Here is an 18,425-nt window from a genome sequence, read left to right as displayed (position 1 = left end):
TTTACAGAGTGTAGTTACTCACACCCACCAACCAACACTCTCAACCTGACCATTGTTAACCCGCCGTTGTTAACCTCACTCTCTCTCTCTCTCTCTCTCGCTCTCTGCGCAGACCCACTTCGTAAAATTCGTCTCCGGCGAGTGAACTGCCGATTTTGATCGGGAGAGAAAACCCTTCCCGAATCTCAGCCGCAATCTCGCTACCACCTAGCTCGCATTGTCGAGATTCATTCTAGGGTTTCGCGGGCAACCCCCGCCCGACGGATGGGTCGCTAGGGTTTCGTGCGGTTTCGCCCCCGGCTCTCCTCCTCCCTTCAAATGAGTCTCTCCCTCTCCCTCTCCTGCTTTTTCCTCTTCTCTCTTCTCGTCGCCCGCTCTGGATCCGAGCCCGACGCCGCATTCCTCTTGGAGTTCAAGAAGGGGATCCAGGACGACCCGCTTGGGAAAGTCCTCGGGTCGTGGACCCAGTACGGGTCGGACCAGTGCCCCAGCTCGTGGGTCGGGGTCACCTGCGACAGCTCCGGCGCCCATGTCACCGGCATAGCCCTCGACCGCCTTGGGCTCGCCGGGGAGCTCAAGTTCCACACTCTGATCGGCCTGCCGATGCTGCAGAACCTCAGTCTCTCGGGTAACAACTTCACGGGTCGGATCGCGCCCGCATTGGGCTCCATGGCCTCGCTCCAGCATTTGGATCTGTCTGGCAACAGCTTCTATGGCCCGATCCCTGTGAGAATCACGGATTTGTACAATCTGAATTACCTGAACTTATCGTTGAACAGGTTCTCAGGCGGGTTCCCATTTGGGATTCGGAACTTGCAGCAGATGAAGTACTTCGATTTGCGCGGGAATGCTCTACGGGGTGATATTGGTGAGTTGTTGACTGAGTTGAGGAATGTGGAGTATGTAGATTTGAGTGGCAATAACTTCTCCGGGAGTCCCTCAATAGGAGTTCAGAATGTTTCTAGCTTGGCAAATACAGTGCATTTTCTGAATTTCAGCCATAACGCCTTAAATGGTGGGTTCTTCGATGCTGATTCGATCAGATTGTTTAGAAACCTGGAGGTTTTGGATATGGCCAGTAATATGATTACTGGGCAGCTGCCTTCGTTTGGTGCATTGCCCAATTTGCGGGTTGTGCGATTGGCAAATAATCTGCTGTTTGGGTCATTGCCAACGGAGTTGTTTGAGTCATTGATTCCACTGGAGGAACTGGATCTGAGTGGAAATGGTTTCACAGGTAAGGAACTCTTTGACTTATATCATCTAACAATTTTCTTTAGTATGCAAGTTTGGTAGATGTATTATAACACAAGCCAGTTGATTTGATCTCATGTATTCAAACGTAGCAAATTATAAAGTTTGACTTGACTTAAAGAAGAAGTTTTCATTTTGCGACAATATCAATCATGATTCATCTACTGTGTATCAAGTACCTGCAAACGTGGACTTGGTTCTATGATGACAACACCAAGTGAGAGGATCTGTAGTACGGCATCTTAGTCGTCTAGCTGCACATATTGCAAAAGTAACAGTTGGAATTAGAAACTGCAAATATGCTTGTCATTTGATGCCTTGTTAAAGTTGAGGACGGCTACTTAGGATTTTTCTGCTTCTTCCGCTAGGGGCCTGTTGAGGGTAGACATGCCGCTTTGACAATGATTTGTACAAATCCTGCCTCGGATGATCTTAGCTATCCATCTTTGGCTTATGCCTTCTGCCTGTAATTACTTGGTCTTTTTGTGTTAACATCAGTCAAAAGCCAATTTGTAAATGCTGCCAAGCAGTACTTGGTCCCTCCAGCTTTTGGCTTGTTCTTTTTCCTTTTTAGTTAAAATATAATTAAATATACTGAAAGTGCACTTACAAGTATAGAATTTAGGATTCCTACATGTTTCTTCTATACTTGCTTTAATTTGTGAGTGATAGAAAAATAATAAAAAACTATATGAGATGCAACTTATTGGGACCAAAGCCAAAAGGTCATGTGCCACACAGGCTAAATGTGTCATCAGCCAGCCAGCTGTAAGTCTTTTCCATAATTCAAAAAGTTTTCACGTGTTTTTTTTCCTTGTTTTAATATTAACAAGTTTATTGTTTGGTTTGGTGATTACATTTACCGGGTTTTACTCTGGAAATATGAGTAAATTCATTTTTCCACATACTTACATCTATTTTTTATTGGTGGCTACTTTATCAAACTTGTATATATGGTGACATGTAGGATTGAATTTGATTCTACATTGTCTCACATTTATCATGCATGCAGATTCAATTCCAGAGATTAATTCTACCACGTTGAGGACTTTGAATCTATCGTCAAATCGTTTATCTGGTTCCTTGCCTAGGCTACCAAAAACATGCACAACGGTGGATTTGAGCAGCAATATGATCTCTAGTGACATATCTACCATTCAGAACTGGCAAGCACCATTGGTATTTCTAGATCTGAGTTCAAACAATCTGTCAGGAGCCTTTCCCAATCTGAGCTCTCAATTTGAGAGCTTAATTACCTTGAAACTTCGGAATAATTCCTTAGTAGGCGTTTTACCCTCTTTATCAGGCAGCTACCAGAAATTGTCTGTTGTAGACCTTAGCTTGAATGAATTTCTGGGGACCATCCCTGCTGGCTTTTTTATGTCCACTTTGACTTGCTTAAACCTATCAGGCAATCAATTGACTGGGCCAATTCCTCTTCAAAGTTCACACGTGAGTGAATTGCTAGCTATGCCTACTTCCCAACAGATGCAGTCTCTTGATCTTTCTGGAAATTCCTTAAGTGGTCCACTGCCTGCGGAGATAGGGAACATGGGGAGGCTTAAATTGCTGAGTCTTGCAAGGAATGGATTGTCAGGTCAACTGCCTAGTGAGTTGAGCAAACTTACTTATTTGCAGTACCTTGATTTGTCGAGCAACAAATTTTCTGGTGATATTCCTGGGAACCTTCCACTTAGCCTTGTTGTATTTAATGTGTCACATAATGAGCTGTCGGGTATAGTCCCTGAAAACTTGCAAAGATTTCCCAGTTCATCATTTAAGCCTGGAAATCCTTCGCTAATCTTGGGAAATGTCCCATCACCAAATTCCTATGGCAACCACTACGTCCCTTCGGGTGAACATCGCAGTTCGAAAGGTAGTATAAGGATAGCAATCATTGTTGCCTCAGTCGGGGCTGCAATGATGATTGTTTTTGTTTTATTGGCATATCATCGAGCACAGCTCAAAGAATTTCGTGGGAGAAGTGGGTTCGGTGGCCAAAGTTCAGGGAGGGATGTAAAGCTTGAAAGATTTGCACGTCCTTCCCTATTTAAATTCCACCCAAGTGATCAGCCTCCACCTACTTCATTGAGCTTCTCGAATGACCACTTGCTAACTTCAAATTCTAGATCATTATCGGGGCAAGCAGAGTTCATGACTGAAATTGCAGAGAATATTACACCTGAAGGAGGGGAAGTTACTTCATCATCTGCTGTCCCCAATTTGATTGATGTTCAGCCTACGACATCATCTGCTGTCCCTAATTTGATTGATGTTCAGCCTACGACATCAGGAAGGAAGTCGTCTCCAGGATCACCTTTATCTTCCTCACCCCAATTTAGTGAGGTTTATGAACAACCTGTGAGGTTGGATGTTTACTCACCTGATCGACTGGCTGGAGAGCTGTTCTTCTTGGACCCTTCACTAGCTTTTACTGCTGAAGAGTTGTCCCGAGCTCCAGCAGAAGTTCTTGGCAGAAGCAGTCATGGTACTCTATACAAGGCTACTCTTGATAATGGTCATATGTTAACTGTGAAGTGGTTGAGAGTGGGACTAGTCAAACATAAGAAAGAGTTTGCTAAGGAAGTCAAAAAAATTGGCTCCATGAGGCATCCTAACATTGTTCCACTGCGAGCATATTATTGGGGACCCAGAGAGCAAGAGAGGCTCCTTTTGGCCGACTACATCCAGGGAGATAGCTTGGCATTGCATCTTTATGGTAAGAGCATTTGTCGCTTTATTCATTATATTCAATATTTGGCTGAAAGCTATGTGCATGGGTTTGTCGGAGAATACTTCCCATGTATGTGCAAGGCAGCTCGAATTTGTTTATTTAATTAGTTACTTGAAGATAAGCAGGCCTGGATTCATACATCGTGCTATTTGTCTTTTTTTTTTCCTGATTTATATGGTATATCCATTAACTAACTAAATTTATTACCCTAGGCATTATATCCTTTCATGTTCACTTTGTTGTGATTAACATAAAAATGAGCTCAGCAGATTGCATCACATTAGCTCAGTTTGGCGAGCCATGTAGGTAAAAATGATAAACTATGAAGACTTCTTTAACTTTTTTTACCAGATATGTACATGCATTGCTCGCAAGTTCTAAGAAATTTTCATGTAAAGATCCACAGGATGAAAAATGGTTTAATGCAATGTTTGAGACGCGGCTGGAGTGAGAACCATTGAGGGATCCTGCCGTCAAGTCAGTTGGTTGAACCGGTTGAATGCCAGTTCGTCTAGTTGGTGTTGTCATCACAGTTTGTGTACAATGTATGTATTGCCAATATCTTTAACCTGCCCTCGGTTAGGATGGGGCTTGTGAAGTGCCTTTCGACGAGAAATGAGGGGTTTGAATCCTCTCATTGGCACTTTCTACTGTTTTTATTCTCTATTTTAGAAGGCGAGTGTATTCTATATAGGACAGCTGATACATATATGTTGAAGGATCATGTGAGGGCGTGTTTTTTTTTTTTTAATGAACCACAATGAGGATGATCTGTGGTTGAGTATGGAGGTAAATGTGCCTCTCTTCCATAAGAGCATGGTTACAAGACCCACAGCCGACATCCATTTCTTTTGTTCAGAAATTAACACCCCATGTACTGGATTGATCAGGTAACTGGGTTTTCCAGTTGAAACAGCTAAACAAAATTCTTCTGGGAGTCCATGTGGGCTTTAAAAGGTCAGTTCAATGTGGAACCGGAGGCTGTTCTTGTTCAGAAGTGCATTTGGGATTTCTCATTCCGAAGCAGAAGAAGCTGCACATCTTTTTCCTAGGTTTTCAAATAGAATACCCTCAAATGTTGAAATTTGTGAGTTGTCGATGCCTTCTGATTACACCAAGGGGTATAGTGCAGCTCTAAGTCTATCATATCTCTATCTTTGCATTTCTAAGCCTTGGCTTATCTGAAGCTGCTGACTTTGGTTAGCAGACTTTGCTGCAGTCCTTTTCTTTAAAATGAGTCCTTTTCTCAAGAAATGATAAAGGTAGGATCGGACCAAATTAAGGAATTGAACTGATGAAATGGTTGACTTGGGATCCCATTTATGTGCTTTTGGTGACTGTCTTTGAAACTGGCATCTCCATTTATTTGCCTGATGCCATCTATGAGTGACTCTTTTTCTTGCATTCCATGTTTCCTGACGTCATGATTATAGATTGCTCTTGATAATCATGCTCTAAATGAATTAGAAGGCTAGGAAAATCCTCCTATTTTTTCCAATGAACCTTTTTATAACTCTTTCAACCTTGCTTTGCTGGAAAACCATATTGAGGAAGTGGAAATTTTTGTAGACAGTCTAAGAAGAGTCAGAAATTCATTATGATTAATGTTTCTACAATGGTGCCCGACTTATTTTCAGAAAGGATCTGACACTGCTTGAGATCACCGCGATCACTGTGTAACATCTACCATGGCTTCCATCTTTATTTGCTGGATTGCATTTGTTTCCAACATCTGTCAAGATACTACATACTTGCAAGAGATTCTAGATTTGAAGAAATCAACTTCTTGTCAGTTACTTGCAGAAGAATCTATGATATAGTCTGTGGCTTTTTCATTCGAAGATTCATTTCTATGAGCTTGTATATATAATTCTTGAAAAGTACTTATACTGAAGTGGGAGCCTGAAGGGGCTCTCATTTCAAGATCTTATCTTTATTCGTTGTTATTCTGCAATATAAAATCATAAAATCAGATCCCTTAAGTGGAAGTGCATCTGTCTCTGTTAGACGTGTTCTTTGGCTGTCTCCAGAATATCACTAGTGGGTGACGTTTGATCATTTTAGGACATTACAATCATGTGGTTCTGTCTGCACCAGGGCAACATCCAGCTGTTGGTCTCCTTGATTATTTCTGTAACGTAATGGGCTTACATAGAAAACTGACTGCATTTAACCTGCCTTCGTATCTTCAACTTTTTCTTTGATTTCGATTAACAAGTTGGTAATGGCGCATCCACTTCTGCCATAGGATGCTTTTTGGGAGATACTGAAATGCATGAAAAATTTCAGTGTATAATCTAAATGTTAACGCAATATTGGCAGTGGCCCTAAATTTTCCCTTCACTGAAATCATTTAGGCTTTGGCTTGTGGTTCTTGAATAAGTGAAATAAATAGATCACATTTACTTCCCTTGTCTCATTGCTTGCATTTCCTATTCACAATTTATTTTGTCATCTTACCAGTTGTGGCATGATTTTGATCTGGCTTTCTGGCTATTTACCAATATATGTCCTATGCAGAGACAACGCCCCGGAGGTACTCCCCATTGTCGTTCAGCCAAAGGCTAAAAGTTGCCATCGATGTTGCTCGATGTCTCACATACCTTCATGACAAGGGTGTTCCTCATGGAAACTTAAAGCCGACAAATATACTCTTGACAGGCCCGGAGTACAATGTTCTTCTCACAGATTACGGTCTCCACCGCTTGATGACTCCTACTGGGATTGCAGAGCAGATACTGAATCTCGGAGCATTGGGGTACCGTGCTCCTGAGCTCGCTATTGCAGCTAAACCTCTGCCGTCATATAAGGCTGATGTTTATGCGTTTGGAGTAATTATGATGGAATTATTGACTCGGAGAAGTGCCGGAGACATTATTTCAGGGCAATCTGGAGCCGTTGATTTGACGGATTGGGTTCGCCTTTGTGATCAAGAAGGGCGGGGGATGGATTGTATCGATCGGGACATTGCAGGTGGAGAAGAACACTCCGCGGCGATGGACGAGATGCTCGCGATTTCGCTCAGGTGTATTAACTCTGTAAATGAAAGGCCTAATGTTAGACAAGTCTTTGACGAGCTGTGTGCAATCTCGCTCTGAAAAGTGTACATTGCGTGTGTTGGAAGTAGGTTTTTATTATGTTTTTTTTTTCCTTTTCCACTTGACCCAATTGTTTTGTTCCTTCTTTTTTTTCCTCTTAATTGGTTTCCAGCCTGGTAATTTTTGGCTAATTATTACAACTTCCTTTTACAGAAAGCTCGTTGTAAAGGGATGATTCATCCATTGATTTATTCAAGTGTTCAAGTTTGATCTCATTAGCAGGAAATTGTTGTCCACGTTTTGAATTTTCGTCCGAGGTGGAACTAAAGACGAAGCTTCTTCCGTACCGCTTGTTGCGTTGGTTCATCCGTTCAGTCGATTGATAGCATAACATGGATTCTAAGGGTTAATTTTGAGACGTCGACATCTTCTTCTTTTTTCCCTTCACAATCAAAATCTCTAAAAACTTTTTATTTGGGCAATCAAGTCATGTTGCATCGATGATATAAATAATTACACTTACTACATTTTTTTTTCAATTTAATTTTAAATCTTTTAATTATCTAAATTGAGTATATTTGACCTATTTTTGCTGAAAATCGATGATGAGGAGAATGGTTGGTGCTGTTAAATAATTCTTTAATAATATTTTCAAATTTTTATTCATTTTTTATTTTATGTTATGTTTTTTTTTCCTTCCCTTCTTCCTCTTGCCAGACCTCGACGGTCGGTCAAAGGCGAGAGGTGGAGAGGTCGATCTTGTTGACCCCTGGCGAGGCTCGATCTCATCGTTGCTAGGCGACCTCACTAGCCATCACCTGTGGCCGGTCGTCGGCCCCCGCCTCTGGCCGATCGTGCAACCAACTAGAGGAGGAAGGAAAGAAGGGAAGGAAAAGAAGGAAGGAAAGAAAAATGGAAAAAATGAAAAAGAAATAAGAAAAAAGGAAGAAAAGAAAAATAAATTTGGAAAAGCTATTAGAATATTATTAACGTCGGGATTGGTTGCGCCACGTACGACGGTAGGCGTCCACGTCAGCGATTTCTAGGTAAAATTTGTCGGATGAACTCAACCGACATATTGTGAAAAGATTTAAGACTTAATTAGTATAATTAAAATATTTATGATTGAAATACCAAGTGTAATAGATTTTTAACTTTTTGGAAATGAAAGGAGTGTGCAATCTCTCACCCTCTCTCTGAAAAGTGTACATTGCGTGTGCTGGAAGTAGGATTTTTGTCATTAGTTTTTCTTTACTTTTTTCACTTGACCCAATTATCTTGTTCCTTATTTTCCCATCTTAATTGGTTTCCGGTGTTGTTATTTTTGGTTAATTATTACATTTTTCCTTTTACGGAAGGCTCGTTCTAAAGATGATTCATCCTTTGATTTATTCATTCTAGTGCTAGCAGAAATCTGTTGTCAACTTTTTCTGTTTTTGCTGGGTTTTTCGTTAGCATCGCGCGTCGATCGATAGATTTTTTGGGTCAAAAAGAGTATCTTCATGTCACATGAAAAGAAGGAACATAACTTCAAGATAAAATCAATCCCACCCCAACACCATCACAGTATAGAGATAATAACAACACAAATAGGTTGAAAGAGCACAAATAAAATCTTGTGAATCACAGATCTATTTATAGATTGGGATAGATGAGCTCAAAATCAAGATCTAACTCTAAAGCGGGAGAGAGAAGCTACAAAATAGATATCGGTTGATCACGAAATCAGATAACCTATTGTTGAATCAGCGGGAGAGGAGTTTTGGAGACTTGTGAAGTGCTCAACTTTCAAGAGCAAGCACCTAGAGCCAACGTCGAACGACAGATGGAGCGTCTCTTTTTGCCCCTTTTTGCGCTGGTTCATCCGTCCAGGCCATTGATAGCACAACATGGATGATCAAAGGGCTTATGATAATTGATTTTGGAAGTTTCACGAAAAAGAAATTCTGTGGGATTCATGACCCTCCACGGTTAGACTCATAGTAAAATAATCAAATCACGTGGGTCGGATTCATATGGCACTTAGATTCATAAATTACAAAATGTTCCCTATGTCTCTGAAATCAAAATTTCTAATCTTTATTTATATTGTGCCATCAAGTGATGTTGCATCGATGATTCACATAATGCCAAATCACTGCCTTTTTTTTTTATGAAAAAGAAAATCTAGAAGATAAAGACGATGGCCGTCTAGTCTCCAATGAGCCTCGCATGGAAGATACGAGGACTAAACGAGGGTTGCCGAGCCCCGAACTAGAGAGACGGAGGACAAGGGGGTGTTGCCGGCCCCTATCGCCCTGGAGGGTGGACGGACTTCTCCTATGGTGGACGAGGGTGGCTTGATCCTTGCTACATTGTATTTAGATGTAGGGATCCAGTCCCCCTTGCTCTTGAATTGTTTTTCTTGTTTTTTTTTTCTAAAAATTGACGTGCCTTCTTGTTAACATTACATTGTTACCATATGTTTAAATTAATTGTCACGTCAATAATTTCACGAGAGGAAAATTGGTATTAATTTATAAAGAACTCGCACAAATCGAGCAATTTTGAGAACTCGATCATACCAAAAAATAAAAATAAAAAAAATTGAAGAACCCAATGGACTAAACCTTAAATTAATTTGAAGTAGAGCTTGGAGATTCGCTCGTCTTACATCCATCCATGTCGATAAAGGCCACAACAATAAGGATTGTGCAACTCTATTGGTTGTTTTCTAGTGAAATTCAGCATCTCTCGCAAAAATAAATTATTCGCCAATGCTATGTCATAACTGATAATCAAGGTGACAAGGAAATACAAGCATAGTATAAAATTAGACGCACTCGTCCGACAACACCTATCAAACAAACAAACAAACAAACTATCCAACTGATGATTAATGAAGTTATTAGAAGTACTTTAAAATAAAATTAAACAATTCATTCCTTGATGGGAAGTTCCTACAATTCATTTAAAATCTTTGAGATTGCCAATACTCTTTTTTTTTTTTTTTTTGTTAGAAAGATAAATTGCATTACCGATAATTCAAGTTTCGTACAAAAAGGCCCAAACGAGGGGCATCGGTACATAATAGATCCCAAAGGGGCCGAGGCGGGGCAGAGACCCAGTGGACCGGGAGTTGATTAGAACGATGCGTTTGATTGCCAATACTCCACTTGGTTAGTAAAACAACAAAAACATCACTGTTTTCTCTATTTTGTACTTATTCTGATTTTCACATGAATTTAAGGTCTGAACGAACGAGACACCGAATAGAGATGTGAACAAGAGATAAGACTTAAAATAACATGAATATTAAACCGGTACAACTCTAAATGAGGTTTAACTTTTACTATTATAGAGGGCTCAATAACCAAGAAAAAAATTCCAAACTTTAGCATTTGTCCTAATTATATCCAAAAAAAAAATTATCTCATAAAAAATCTTCAATTTTTACTTTTGTCCCAATTTTACCAGTCTAATACCCGAAAAAACCCCTTAGCTTTAGCATTTGTTCTAATTATATCCAAATCATTTTTTATTTCATAAAAACCTCCAGTTTTTACTTTTGCCCAAATTCTACAACAATCGGCCGTCCGTCCATAATAGCCATTAGGTAATCCTACATGGCTGGAATTTTCTCGCCGAATTAACCAATGAATCTTCAAAATCAACGGTTTTCGGGGACAATGAGATTTGAGATCGTTCATCCAAATAATTAAATCTCCACGTCTAGCCGTTCTTTGGGCTGTTGAATATCGGGGAGAATCTGAAACACGCCGTCTTGAGTGGTTCTATATCTCCCAAGAAAGTGTAGGGGAAGCTAAAAATAGAAGAGAAGTTGGAGGTTTTTTCATATCAACTTTGTTGAGGTGTAATTTAGTAACAACGTGAAAATGCCATGTAAGATTAACTAATGATGATTATGAACAGAAGGCTAATGGTGATTGAATTAAGATAAAAGTAAAAGTTGAGAGTTTTTAATGAGGCAAAAAAAGTTTTAGATATAATTGGGGTATATGCTAAAGTTGGGGGTTTTTTTTTTTTCAATATTAGGCCGGTAGAATTGGGACAAAAGCAAAAGTTGAAAATTTTTTATGAGACAAAAAAAGTATTGGATATAATTGGAGCAGATACTAAAGTTGGAGATTTTTTTTAGTATTGGCCCACTATAGAAATCATATGCAAAAAATATAATTCAATAGACCTACCGTAACATTTATGAATGAAGCCAAGAAAGGTATTAGAAAGATAGTATGTTTGTCATGGATTAAGGAAATGATTGAAATAAAAGGTATTCTAAAATATGGACATTAGTGTGAGATGAGAACTAGTGAATAGTGCCAAACACAGATTTGATTTTGTTATATAAGGTTGAGGGACTAGATTGAACAAATTAACTATCTAAGGACTAGATAGCACATTTTGCAATAGATTGGGGACTTGGGGTGACTTTGTTCCTTATTGGATCAAACAAACTAGCTACATTGAACATCTAGAAATAGTTGAAGGACCACATTACACAAATTATAAGTTCAAGGATGAAATTGCATATTTGACCAAAATTAAGGCACTATAAGTGTCATTTTTCTAACAACCTTTCTACCGTAGGTAATTCGAAATTAACCCAAAATAAAATATTTAATTTAATTCAGGTTATTGTTAAATGCTAAACAAAATCACCTAAAATAGATCCAGCTTTCTAATCTGGAGTCCTAATGACAAGGAAACAAGTAAATGAAGATAATCTAAAATCTATCGCTTGACCTAATCAGATAACTCATTAAAATGTAAATAAGTCATCTAAGGTTTTATAAAAATATCCGAAAATTAATCATGTGACAAAAAAAAATTAAACCATCGGACATAATGTTCTCCCGCATAAGAGAAATAAGGGTGTGATGTGGGCGTGGGTGTGAGAAGGGTAAGGGTACGACAAAGTTGTGAACAGGTAAACAATTTTACTGAAATGAGGATGCAAAATGCATGTTAAAAACACAAATAAGAAGGCCCAATATCAAATATTGTGTACGCGAATCCTCTATCCCGATGATAATCTCATAAGTAACATGCTACGGAGAGATATACGATGATTCGAGTGCTCCTGGAATGTCCTCACCATTACCGACAATTTGATTATGAATAAAGCGCATAATAGTTATGCCGAGAAAATTATAAAAAAAAGTCTGAAACCTATTTCCAGTCAAATTTGGTCTGAAATTGCTGATGTAGGTTCCGACCGTCCTACATGTCGCAAATGCTTGCAACAATCTCATTACTCGATCTGGAAATTGTGTGAATGGAGCATCGGGGTCTAGTGTGAACTCAAAGATTACAGAAAAGTCCAATCTAAAAGATTAAACCGATAGACAGAAGTCAACCACATGAATATAAAGAACATATTACGCAAGAAAATATGCAATTTGGGAGGCAAATAGAGGTTTGAAAGATTTGAACTCAATATACCATGTGAGATAGTCCAATCCAAAAGCTTAAGCCGATAATTGGAGGGGAACTACAAAAATATAAAGAGTTTATAGGACCCATTATCAAATGATGTGGGACAATATTTCAACAAACGAAATCTCATATGTGTAGGCCTACATGCAATGGGAATGTGTGGCTTTCATGAATAATTTAAGCAGGATGTGTAATAATGGGACAAATCGATCCGAGGAGCTCTCCTTGTCATCTAGGCCTCATCCAGGTCTTGCCAAACCTGGAGGGAGTTGCCCACTCCATTGTAAGAAATAGACTCTAGGTTTGAGAATGAGCTTCGCTTATCCTTAACTTTAGGATAGCATTTGTATTTATAGAGTTTTTCTAGAAAAACTAATTCAAAGTATTTTGAATTTTGAATTAGTCCATTACAATATTAACTGCAGAATATAGCTATATTAATGGACTAATTCAAAATTAGTATGTTACCGTATTAACGACATAATGTTACTACATTAATAGACCAATTCAAAATGAGAATTTTGAATTGTCCATTACGATATTAACTACATTCCTTAACAGGCCCCAGCAAGTTGAATGTGGGCTTCTGAATGATCTTCAACTTGGATTTGAGCAGATCATGGTGACACCGTATAAGAGGCTTGGTGAAGATATCCAATATTTGGTCACATGTGGATATGAAGCGAACCTCAGGTTTGCGTTGTGCCACTAAATGACGGACAAAGTGAAAATCTACCTCGATATGCTTTGTTCTAGCATGGAAAAGTGGATTTATCATAAGATATGTTGCCCCTAGGTTGTCGCACCAAAGGATATGGGGTTTTGATTGAGAGATGCCCAATTCCTGTAACAACGATTGTAGCCATACTACTTCTGCAGTAGCGTTTGCCAATGCCCAATGCTCATATGCGAATGAGGAATGTGCAATGGTATGCTTCTTCTTAGCTGACCAAGAAATCAGATATTGGCCCATATAAATCGCATAACCTCCTGTTGATTGTTTATCAGTAGGGCAACCTGTCCACTCCGCATGATTGTATGCATGGAGTTTTGTGAAGGATTGAGAACTAATGAGCAGTCCATGCTTTTAAGTAGCGTAGGATGCGTTTCACCATACTTCAATGTTCTTCCGTTGGTTCTTTTAAGAATTGGCAAACTCTATTTACTGTATGGGAGATATTTGGCCGAGTAAGGGTGGCATATTGAAGAGCTCCTATGGTGCTTCTGTACAAATTGGCATCTTCAAGTGGCTTACCTTGATTGATTAAACTGGTATTTTTAGCCATGAGCATGTGAACCAATTTAACACTGTCCATTCTAGTTATGTGGAGGAGATCTGGAACATAATTCTATTGTAACAAGAGGAACCTAGATGGATGCTTGAGCACGTCAATTCCCAGGAAATAATTAAGGTCACCCAAGTCCCGTATGGAGAACTCCTTGTTTAAGCATTTGATAGTGTCTTGAATAAATGCCGTGTTTGATTATGTAATAACAATGTCATCAACATAAATGAGCATGTAAATGGAAAAATTAGGCTGATGTAGTATGAAGAGGGAAGTACCGATTTTGATTCGACAAATCCTAATGATTCTAAAAAGATGCTCAACCAGTGCAACCAAGCCCGCGATGCATGCTTCAATCCGTATAAGGATTTTTGTAGCTTGCATATATGGCTTGGCTTTTCTTTGTCAATGAAGCCCCGAGGTTGGGCCATGTAGACTTCTTTAGTCAAGTTGCCATATAAAAATGCATTGCTAACATCCAACAATCGGGGTTTCCAATTCTTTGTCATAGCCAATGAAATAAATGTACTCACAATGGGTGCTTTAACACCGAGACTAAACGTTTCCGTACAGTCAATACTTTCTCGTTGATTGTAGCACTTGTCCACTATGCGGGCTTTGTACCGATCTATCAAACCATTTGCACATGTCTTGTCTCAATAAACCCATTTAGAGTTCACGACATTTGCTTTGGGATTTGGTGGAACCAAAACCCATGTTATATTATCCAACAAAGCATTAAATTCTTTGAGCATCACCTCCCTCCATTTTTCATGTTTATTAGCTTTAGTGAAGTAGCGTGGCTCTTCTTTAGAACTTATTTCGGTCAAGGCCACATTTGGTAATGGATATGTACCTTGGCCTTTGGGTTTTGATGTAGCAGGATGGGTCCTTGGTGCTTGATAAACTAGTTGGGGACTTATCACAAGAGGCTGTTGTGGGAGGCGTCTAAAAGAGTCTCATTAGAACATGTATCAGCGTTAGATGGACTACAAACCAACATAATAGACGTTGAAGCAGTATTAGTATTTGATAATGTCGGTGATGGTTCTTCAGAGGTGGGTGGAGAGGCACTAGAGGGTGGGGTAGAAGGCAGAATATTACCATTGACACCATGGTACGCGTAGGAGGACATACCAGCCGTGGAGATCGTCAACCAAAGATGTGATGGTGAGAGTATTTCTGAAGGGTATGAACCAAGTGTGGTGAATGGAAAAATATTTTCAATAAAATGAGCATGTCTTGCAATGTTCATGCATCCAGTTTTGTAATCTAAACAACGGTAACCAATGTATAATGGATTATATCCTAAGGATACACATCAAGTATAATAGAGTGAAAATTTATGCGAATTGTATGGCCTTACTAAAGGAAAAACAATACAATCAAATATTTTCAAAAGCTTGTGATCCAGTTGTTGATGGAAAAGTATTTGAAAAGGTGAGATATTGTTTAAAAGTGTTGTTATTAATATGTTAATAAGATAAATGGTGGTTACAAAACCATAAGGTCAATGCTTAAGAGGAAGAGATGCATGGGCCAATAATGTAAGATTGGCATCAACAATATGAAGAATTTTTTGATCACCTGCTCCGTTACGCTCGTGAGTGTATGGAGAAGCTACACAATGGAGATTCCATTGTTTGAAAAAAATTTATTTAGGGTTTTGTATTCCCCACCCCAATCAGATTGTACAACTTTGATGGATTTTTCAAATTATTTTTCAACCATAGTCCCGACTTTTTCGAAAATGCAAGGGACCATAGACTGATTTTGAATAGGATAATATTAAGTATACTTGGAAAAATCATCAACAAAAGGGATAGAGTACTTACAACTAGAAATAGAATTAATTGGAGCAGGTCCCCATACATTAGTAAAAATTAAATCGATAGATGCTTTACTAATGCTATGAGTGGAGGATATGGGTGTTTTATGGGATTTGCCTAACAAACAAGAAGCACATTTATTGATATCAAATGTAGAATGGCAAATTGTTTGAATGAATCAACAAGCGAACTTTGCTTTGTTGAGGATGACCTATTCAGGCGTACCGGGTAGTGGTAGTGGTGGAAGAATCAAGTAAAATGGTGTTGGCGGATGGAGATGAGGCATAAAGATCCGACATCCGGTATAGTCCATCCTTAAGTGAACCTTGGAGCAGTGACGTTCGGGTCTGCAAATCCTTCACAACAAAGTGAAATGGATGAAAGTTAAAGAAGCGATTATTATCACATGTAAAATTATGAACAGAAAGCAAATTACTTGTAATGGTAGGGACATGAAGGATATTTGAGAAATTAAAAGATTTGTTGATAGGGTTTTAAGATTGGAAGAACCGACATTAAAAATGTCTAAACCTGCTCCATTAACGACGCGAAGAGCTTTGTTTTTGTTATGTGATGCAGAGATCTGCAGGGTGGCAATGTCGGGCGTCACATGGTGAGTAGCTGTAGTATCCGGAAATCGGTCTAATTGCGATGAGGTAGGAAGAATTCCAGCCATATTAGCAATAAGCTAAAGTGCATTATTGTTAGATCGTTAATACCCGAAATAACATCTTGTAGCCATATGATTATATTTCTGACAAATTTGACATCGATCTTTTCTATTTTTAGATCGATGCCCGGGTTCCCATAATTGTGTCGGTTGCCTTGCCCACAATATTGAGGGTTTCAAGTGTTAAATAGTTGAAAATTGGAAATCGGTTGTGGTTGAATAATAGGGGTGGATGATGAGGGATGTAAGTGATAACATTTGCTTCTATATGCACCATGGCAAACTTCATTCGAAGGTCATGATTGAGGAGCAATCGATGGAATTCGGGAAATGTTATCAAATCAAGTTTTGTAGTCAAAGCAGTAACAAAATCAGAAAAATCTGAACCAAGATTACGGAAGAAAATGGCATTTAATTCTTCATTCCCTAAAGGGCGATTGGTAGTAGTTAATTGATCCGAAACCTCGCGGAGATAAGTTGAGACAGACTTGTCACATTTAGATGTATTCTGGAGTTGCATATGAAGTTGAAGAATGCTTGTATGCAATAGAGATCTAAAGGCAGTTTTTAGAACCTTCCGGACATCGGCATCAGTATCTAATCCAACCACAAAAGATAGGACATTAGGTGAAAGAAGATGTCATCCAACTAAGAACAAGTTGGTCTTTTCGAATCCATTTATCATATGCGGGGTTTGGTGTAGCAATAGTGTAGTTCATAGGGGTGATGGTCGGAGTGGGAAAGATAATCGTGCTGTCAAAGTATCCCATTAAGGACTGGCTACGAAGTAATGGAAACAACCAGATTTTCCACAATAGAAAATTATCACTGGAAACTTTGAGGCTAAGGTGGTGTTGTTGCACAGCCGGAATGGAGGTGGGAGATGACTTTGTGAATAGGAGAGGTAGAAAAATAGTAGAGAAAGAAGAAATAGCGTAATTGCTTTCAAGGATCCTACTAATCATTTGATACCATGTAAAAATAGGCTATAGCTTTGAGAATGAGTTTCGCTTATCCTTAACTTTAGAATAGCGTTTGTATTTATAGATTTTTTTAGAAGGACTAATTCAAAGTATTTTGAATTTTGAATTAGTCCGTTACAATATTAACTACATAATATAACTATATTAATTGACTAATTTAAAATTAGTCCGTTCCAGAATATTACTACATTAATGGACCAAATTTTGAATTGTCCGTTACAGTATTAAGTACATTCCTTAATATCCATATATGGAAGCTCGCATCTAGACATGGCCAAAATGAACCGAGGCTCAAAACCGGCCCGGAACCGGCCCGTTGACCGGGCCCACAGTTCCACAATTGTCGGAACCAGCCCGCGAAAAAGATTCATTGGGCCTAGGAATCGACGGTTCCGAACCGAAATCGGAACTGGCTCGGAACCGGCGGTTCCACCTTTTTTAGGAAGTGGAACCGCCGGTTCCTAAACCGAAACCAGCCACGTCTACTCGCATCTATCAAAATATGGAAAGCAACGACAGCTTCACACTAAAGTTTGTTGTGTGAAGTGTAGTTCAAAGGGCTAACTTTTCTCACTCTCTCTTGTTCCACATAGTTTTTAAAATTGTCTATTCTTCATTTTCTTAAATTAATAATAAAGAGAAAAATATTTAGATCTTTAAATTTTTAGTAATTATATAAAGTACGAAAAAGAACACAATATGTGAACTTCTTAGAGAAATAATTATATGACTGTCCTTAATTTATTATGAGATCAACGACATGTTCTGGAAAAAAAAATAATAATAATTAGACATAGTAACCCATATTACTCTCACAATCATCCAAAGACTGTTATACTAGCAAAACTTAACTTTTTAGTAGAAAAAGAGATATGGGTACTGCAGTTTCCCGGATTAACTTTTGGCTAAAATTGAGGGTGCTTTATTGCAACTTTTCGTGCCAAACGAAGTCTAAATCAGCACAACGAAAAGAGCATAACAAAGTGTGGAGAACAAAGTGATGTGTGATGATAGCCACCTGGAGCTCTCGATACCTCAGCATCCGTTCTTTTGGATATGATCTACCTGGGGGAGTTTTCTTTTGGTTCATCTTTTGGGGTCTTAGCTAGAAAAGCTTAGTTTGTGCTAAAAATCAAAATTCTTTTTGTACTCTCTCTGGGGATGAAATTATCCTTGTAGTGAACTTTAGTAT

At 38.8% G+C, this 18,425-nt stretch overlaps 1 protein-coding gene across 2 annotated transcripts; it reads left to right on the top strand.

The window, feature by feature from the left end:
• On the top strand, window positions 1–7,301 carry LOC115744133 (probable inactive receptor kinase At5g10020). Of its 2 annotated transcripts, XM_030679242.2 has the most exons (4): window positions 1–1,237; window positions 2,267–3,458; window positions 3,501–3,973; window positions 6,509–7,301. In XM_030679242.2, exons 1-4 carry the CDS (start codon window positions 319–321, stop codon window positions 7,084–7,086), a joined length of 3,162 nt encoding a protein of 1,053 aa, XP_030535102.1. In that variant the 5' UTR covers window positions 1–318; the 3' UTR covers window positions 7,087–7,301. The 2 variants fall into 2 exon arrangements, with proteins under 2 accessions (XP_030535102.1, XP_030535101.1); XM_030679241.2 differs by having other exon boundaries at window positions 2,267–3,973.
• The last annotated feature ends 11,124 nt before the right edge of the window (window positions 7,302–18,425 follow it).

The sequence above is a fragment of the Rhodamnia argentea genome, chromosome 11 (assembly GCF_020921035.1).
Source record: "Rhodamnia argentea isolate NSW1041297 chromosome 11, ASM2092103v1, whole genome shotgun sequence".
Lineage (NCBI taxonomy): Eukaryota > Viridiplantae > Streptophyta > Magnoliopsida > Myrtales > Myrtaceae > Rhodamnia > Rhodamnia argentea.
This window is presented reverse-complemented; position numbering and strand designations above follow the sequence as displayed.